Genomic DNA, 7159 nt, shown 5'->3' with positions numbered 1-7159 from the left:
ATATATATATATATTAAAGACTGGTAAAGTGGTCTTCAGTTTCTGCAGAACTCTGACCTGACCTCTACTCTAACCATAGCTGATCTGGACCAACCGAGCATACCATCGAGCAGATCTGTGATCCGGTCACAAGAGGACCCCACATATGCCAACAGTTCCCCCCCTCCCCTCCTCTCCTCTGCGGTAAGAAGCACCAGCAGGCTTCCCCCAGCCAGCCTTCCAGGGAATCCTGAGGGTCGGCCCACACACATCCTCACACACCTCATTGAGGGCTTCGTCATCCGAGAAGGCCTGGAGCCGTTCCCGGTATGAAAGTGAAAGTGACATTTAGCCAAGTATGGTGTCTCATACTCGGAATTTGTCCTCTGCATTTAACCCATCCAAATGCACACACACAGCAGTGAGTAGTGAACACACACCCGGAGCAGTGGGCATCCATTTTTGCTGTGGCACCCAGGGAGCAGTTGGGGGTTCGGTGCCTTGCTCAAGGGTCTCAGCTCAGTCGTGATATTGAGGGTGGAAGAAAGCGCTGGTCATTCATTCCCCTCACCTACAATCCCTGCCAGTACAGAGACTCGACAGCGACCTTTGGGTTACAAGCCCGACTCTCTAACCATTAGGCCACGACTGCCCCCTAATGTCCACTGGTTGACAGCGTAGCAATTCGCAGCTGCCAGGAGGCCCAATGAAGTCCATGGTTCTCTAGCGTTGCTGTGAAGCTCAAAGATCCCTCACTCCCTGAGAGCAGAGAATAAGACAGCGCGGTGAGGGTCTGCCACCAAACATTCAGATCAACCAGTTATTGAAGTCCCCTTTGGGACCCCTCACAAAGTGCTCCATACTTTTTGAAGTCGAAACCACAAAAAGCATCTAAAAAACTGAGTAGATCCAATATTGATGTGCTGGTCTTTTTCATCAGGTGAGACATGCTTCCTTAGAGATGAACCTGCAGGCCACACTGCCAGAAGATAGAGAGAACGGAGAATCAGCACAGGATGACTGCCTGATGGATGCGGACCAACCAGAGAACTCCACCGATTCCGACATTGATAACCCACCTGCTGAGGATGGTGGGCTCATTAGCACATTTCTTATTTACACATTCATGTCAATATGAGCATTTCTTGCAGAATCTCTTCTTCTTTCAGAACAGACAGTTGAAAACCTGCCTGACGTACTCGAATGCGAGTTCTGTGGGAAGAGAGGCTTTGCTCGTACCTTCCTCAGGTCCAAACGCTTCTGCTCCATGACATGCGTCAGAAGGTAAAGAGCCCTATGGGTAGCATTAATGACACTTTTTGTAGTTTTTAGTGTCAGTGGAATTATTATTATTACTTTTGGGATTATTATTGTTCGTACTTTAGGTTCAAGGATTGCTGTAAAGCTCTAAACCTTAGTATTGAACTTTGGCGTGCAACTCATTCTGTACCATTTGTGTCAAAGACATGAATGGTTGTTTAGGAGAAGTGTGCCATTACATTTCTCAGTGAAATTTTTTTTTTAAAATATTGCTTAGACTTACAATAAAAGAGGGAAGTAAGATCAGTCTGGTTGCCATTTTCATATTTTTATGTGTATTTTGTGATACGGAAACAAAAGTTTGGGGTCGGTAAGATTTTTGATTGTTTTTGAAAAGTTTCACTGAGGCTGCATTTATTTGATCAAAAATACAGTAAAAAAAAAAAAATGCAATATTGTGAAATATCATAACCATTTAAAATAAAAGTTTTCTATATTTTAAAATATAGTTTATTCCTTTGATGGCAAAGCTGAATTTTCAGCAGTCATTACTCCAGTCATCAGTGTCACATGATCCTTCAAAAGTCATTCTAATATGCTGATTTGGTGCTCAAGAAACATTTGTTATTGTCAGCTATGTCGAAAACAGTTGTGCTGCTTAATATTTTTGTGAAACCATGATGCATTTCTTTTTTTTTTTAGGATACTTTAATAAATAGAAAGTTCAAAAGAACAGCATTTATTTGAAATTATTTTTGTAACAGTGACCAATTAAATGCATACTTGCTGAATAAAAGTATTAATTTGTTAAAAAAAATTCTTACTGACCCCAAACTTTTGAACAGTAGTGTACATATATTCATGTCTGTAAGGATGTATGCGTATAACGATGAAAACACATTTAAGATATATGCCTTTTTGCCAGTCCAATCTGACATAAACATACTTTTTTACTGAATTCAACAAGTTTGTGTTCATAAAATTGTACACTGCAGCACACACAGCCTTGTTCATCTCTCACTCCTCACAGATTCAATGTAAGCTGTAAAAAGCGCCTGAACCTGTTTAGCTCAGAAAAAGTTGGCCGTTGGCCACACAGGCCCATGGGCAAGCGGGGGAGACCACCTAGTCGCATAAACGGCAGGTCCAGGGAACACTTCCTCAGGCAGGTCAGTGAAAACGAACAAATAACCATTTAACCAAACTATACAATCCAGTGCAATAGCATTATTAATAAGTGGGAGTGACCTACTGTAACACATTATTTCCTCAGCAGCTGCAAGACTCCCATCGTACCAGCAACAACCCGAGAGTCTCGAATTCAATTTGGATTGAGAGAGAAGAGGAGGAGGATCCACCAGGCCCGATGACGACAAGGCTGCGTTTGCAGGCCGAAAGAGAGAAGGAGCAAGACAGAGAAAGGGAACAGAGCACAGTGGAGAGCAGCAGCAGCAGCAGCAGCTCTGACTGTCTTCTTGACTCAAGTCCCTCACAGTGGAACGTGGAGCAAGTGTGCTCCTTCATCAGCTCTTTACCAGGTAGCTGCACAGCTTTCAGAAGCTCAGTTCACCTTCTGCTGAGTGGGTCACTAAAACATTTGAATGTAGAGTGAAGTGTGAAAGCTGTTTTCCATTCAAGCTTTAACTTTTTAGTATAACCTATATAGCCTGGTTAGTATAGTAGTTAGTATATAAAGCTGATATTGGATTTTTTTATACTAATTAATACTAGTTAGATATTAGATATTTTTAAAACTAGCATTAGAAATTAATTTAATTTATTTATGCATTTAGCAGACGCTTTCATCCGAAGCAACTTAAAGTATATTCAGGCTATACATTTTTTACCAGTATGTGTGTTCCCTGGGAATTGAACCCATGACCTTTTGCGCCGCTAACGCAATGCTCTACCACTGAGCCACAGGAACACAGTAATATTAATTAATATAAAATTAATACTAGTATTCAGCAAGAATGCATTAAATTGTTAAAAAGTGAGACTGTTACAATGTTACAAAAAAAATGCTGTTCTTTTTCTATTTATCAAATCCTAACAAAACAAAATATGAAGCAGCACAACTGTTTTCAGCATTGATAAGTTTCTTGAGCAGCAAATCAGCATATTAGAAGGATTTCTGAAGGATCATGTGACACTGAAAACGAGTAATGTCTGCTGAAAATACAGCTTTTCATCATAAATTACATTCTAAAATATATTAAAATTATGTTTTTTTTATTGTATCAAATACAGCCAATACAGATAGGATGGATGGATTCCGCCAAATTTATAACATAATGTCATAGATTTCTGTATGATCTTTAGAATCATGTGCTAATCTCCTCCACTTGCTCTAAGGGTGCCATGATATTGCTGCAGAGTTCTGCTCACAGGAGATTGACGGACAGGCCCTGTTGCTGCTTACGGAGGACCATCTCATGAGCGCTATGAACATTAGACTGGGCCCTGCGCTCAAAATCTGTGCGCAGATCAATGCTCTCAAAGAACATTAGACAGGCTCGTCTTTCCACTCTCAGTATGTGGGTCATATTCGGTCACACAGTATTCGAGAGTCAGATTCCTCTAAAGTGCCATATCAGTATGTGGCCATTCTACAAATACTGAAGACACCTTCTTCATATACCTCAAAGTTTCATGATATACTTATTTTGGATTTCATTCCATTCGGTGAAAAGTTTTATAGTATCTAAAATTAATTCTGATCTTGTATATTACATTTATAGTTAACAGACCAACTGGAAAGGCAGATTATGAAGAATGAGAAATGATGAAACTGAGCAGCCACAATTTTTGGAAGCTGGTGCATAATGTACAAAGTATAAAAAAAATATATATATATTTACACAACACTGTTTAAATATAAAGAAACTCTTTTCAAATTATGTAAATGTTTACAAAAACACAGAGTATATAATGTGTTGAAAAATAAAGATTTATTGATAAACATCAATTGCAAAGTCCTGAATATTTTTTTTTAAATTCTGATCTTGTATATTACATTTATAGTTAACAGACCAACTGGAAAGGCAGATTATGAAGAATGAGAAATGATGAAACTGAGCAGCCACAATTTTTGGAAGCTGGTGCATAATGTACAAAGTATAAAAAAAATATATATATATTTACACAACACTGTTTAAATATAAAGAAACTCTTTTCAAATTATGTAAATGTTTACAAAAACACAGAGTATATAATGTGTTGAAAAATATAGATTTATTGATAAACATCAATTGCAAAGTCCTGAATATTTTTTTTTTTATGTACATTAGTCCAGAATTCAGTTGCATTAAAATGCAACAACTTTGGCATCTTTTCGTACATCGGTGTAGAAAAAGCCTCTATGCAAGGAAAAGTTATAGTGAATTGTCAGGTGGCTAAAAAGGCAGCACATTTTGGAGACATCAGTTATGTTGATTGTAATGCAGCTTAACAGTGTTCAGTTAGTTACAAACACCCAAACACACACTTAAGCATTTTCAAAACAAGTAGCAACCACGTGTGTGTTACTCTGAGGAATACCACATTATTATTATTAAAATGTTGTATTTATGTATTAGCACAAGGCATTTACTTATTATACACTGCACACATTAAAAGCACCAGATTTTGCTGACTTCAAGCATCAAGATGTCAGAGATATACCATTCAGCTCATAAAGTCTGAGATTTGATAATAAACATTTAACATCAGGTTAAGTTATTTACAAAACTTTTTTTTTTGCCATGAAAAATCATTCAATTCAACTAATTTTCTTTTATACTATGATTAGAAAGAAAATATTCCTATTCATAAAACTTAATGTATGTTTAAAATAGAGGGGCCGTCACTGCCTATGATGCCGGGTGATTTCCTTGAGCTTCATCTGCTGTTCAATCATCATGTCAAATTCCTGTCTTTCTCTAAAACACAATGAAATAAAAACAGCTGCAAGTTACACAGATGCAAGATTCATTTTTTCAGGGCAAGTGAGTTTACAAGTACTCTACCTGTTACTAAAGCACGGCCCTCTGCGATACTGCTCCTCTGCCTTCTCCAGGGAAAGCTTGTGGACTCCAGCAATGGCATAGATAATGGCCTAAAAAGCAAAACTGTCACTGAAGCATGGCAATGCATGATGCTAGAATGTGGTTGGTTCGAAGTATTAAGACACTACCGGTAAGATATAAAAAAAATTATACTTTTATTTAGCAAGGATGCATTAAATTGATCAGAAGTGACAGTAAAGACTGTTACAAAGGATTTTGTTTCAAATAATTGGTGTTCTTTTGAACTTTCTATTTATCAAAGAATCCTGGGGGGAAAAATTCTGTATCATTGTTCTCTATAAAAACATTAAGCAGCACAACTGTTTTCAACAGTGATAACTGAAGTTTATTGAGTACTGAATTAGCATATTAGAATGGTTTTTGATCGATCATGTGACACTGAAGATTGGAGTAATGGCTGCTGAAAATTCAGCTTTGCATCACAGGAATAAATTACATTTTAAAATACAGAAAACAGTTATTTTATTTGGTCATATTATTTCACAATATTACCTTTGATTAAATAAATGCAGCCTTGGTGAGCATAAGAGACTTGTTTCAAAAACATTAAAAAAACCTTACTAACCCCAAAAGGAAGTGTTAATGAAGGCGATTACCTCAGGCAGAAGCACATCAAGAATAAGGCGGATCCGGTCAGCTTGGATGTTTTCTAGGCAGGTGTTTATTTGAGGGGCGCTATCACAGACTTTGTTCAGGTAGCGGTACACCTTATCAACCTGCTCCTCATCTTCCAGGTAGACATCAACCACTGGGCGAGAAGGCTTCTGGAGGGCTTGCATCCATTTAGAGGACTCGCGACCGCTGATGACTGCCTGTGAGCACCAGACAGAAGGGTTAGTTGTTAGGGATGGGCGATATGGACTTAAAACTATATCACGATATTTTCCGGTATTTATTGCGATAACAATATCAATGACAATAATTCATATGCATCCACTGTGAGACAAAAAAAAACCCTCCTGTTTCTTCAGAGAGAAGTATTATCTACATATACATTATCGCAGCAAGTTTGTAAACAGGCTCATATACATGCAAAACTGTATCGCACATGTGCTACTGTAGTACATTTATTCATTGGACAGGCTGTTTTTTTGTCGCACTGTACAGCCCTGACCAAACCAGTTCCAGATTGTAGAAGCAACTCCTCATTTAGCAACAAATTCCATGGTTCAAATTCCATGTCATTTCACACGGTTGCACACATAAATATGTCAACAACTAGGTTTTATCGTTCTTACTAATTCTTATCATGGGGAGAATTTTTACCGTTATATTGCAAACGATAAGATATCGCCCATCCCTATTAGTTGTGCATTTCAGAGTGCATACATTTGTCTGTCACAATGGAAATGAACATTTCTCAAATTAAAAAAATACTGGAATTATAAATATATTTATGAATATATCAGTAGAAATCATACCAATAAGCGGCTTTCGACTTTTCGTCTGATGATGAAGTCAACCAACTGCTTGTTGGCGCGGTTGCGTGCAGCCTTGGATCGGTCTCCTCTTCCTCCACCATGAAGAGGGAGTTGTTAAGAGGATGAGGTTCCTCCTGCAGGCTCAGCTCGATGGAGAGGTCAGAGGACATGTTTTGATCTGATAGGTACATGACATTACACTGACTGATTTCAAAAGACAACAACATCATATATCTGAGGCTCCATTTACAATTATTAACACTAACTTACAAACCTTATCTATGCATAGGTCAGATATGCATATTTATGATAAAGGCGCAAGAACAACTGTGTTGAAGTTGTAACAGCATATAAATTTACAATATTATTTATTACTTTTGTTTAATTGAATGTTTTTTTTATATATATATATATATATATATATATATATAC

At 37.7% G+C, this 7159-nt stretch overlaps 2 protein-coding genes across 11 annotated transcripts in view; one reads left to right on the top strand and one right to left on the bottom strand.

Moving 5' to 3' along the window:
- Positions 1-4224, top strand: part of LOC107706383 (polyhomeotic-like protein 3) — a 14243-nt gene extending 10019 nt beyond the window's left edge. For 8 of the 10 annotated variants that reach the window (XM_016510089.1, XM_016510086.1, XM_016510081.1 and 5 more), the window contains 6 exons: positions 80-306; positions 920-1070; positions 1149-1263; positions 2270-2408; positions 2513-2777; positions 3595-4224. In XM_016510089.1, the coding sequence (XP_016365575.1) occupies positions 80-306; positions 920-1070; positions 1149-1263; positions 2270-2408; positions 2513-2777; positions 3595-3749 (1052 nt within the window). In that variant the 3' untranslated portion in view covers positions 3750-4224. The remainder of the gene's footprint in view (positions 1-79; positions 307-919; positions 1071-1148; positions 1264-2269; positions 2409-2512; positions 2778-3594) is intronic. The other 2 variants (XM_016510088.1, XM_016510082.1) reach the window with 2 other exon arrangements.
- Positions 4225-4796: 572 nt separating this feature from the next.
- Positions 4797-7159, bottom strand: part of LOC107706293 (PWWP domain-containing protein MUM1L1-like) — a 4210-nt gene continuing 1847 nt past the window's right edge. Inside the window, exons 4-7 of the mRNA XM_016509969.1 lie at positions 6728-6819; positions 5903-6118; positions 5247-5335; positions 4797-5159 (exon numbers count right to left, since the gene is read on the bottom strand). Of these exons, the coding sequence (XP_016365455.1) occupies positions 5084-5159; positions 5247-5335; positions 5903-6118; positions 6728-6819 (473 nt within the window). The 3' untranslated portion in view covers positions 4797-5083. The remainder of the gene's footprint in view (positions 5160-5246; positions 5336-5902; positions 6119-6727; positions 6820-7159) is intronic.

This window comes from Sinocyclocheilus rhinocerous, unplaced genomic scaffold (assembly GCF_001515625.1).
Source record: "Sinocyclocheilus rhinocerous isolate Xijiao unplaced genomic scaffold, SAMN03320098_v1.1 scaffold444, whole genome shotgun sequence".
In the NCBI taxonomy this organism is placed as follows: Eukaryota; Metazoa; Chordata; class Actinopteri; order Cypriniformes; family Cyprinidae; genus Sinocyclocheilus; species Sinocyclocheilus rhinocerous.
The sequence above is the reverse complement of the archived record's forward strand: the minus strand, read 5'-3'. Positions and strand labels throughout refer to the sequence as shown.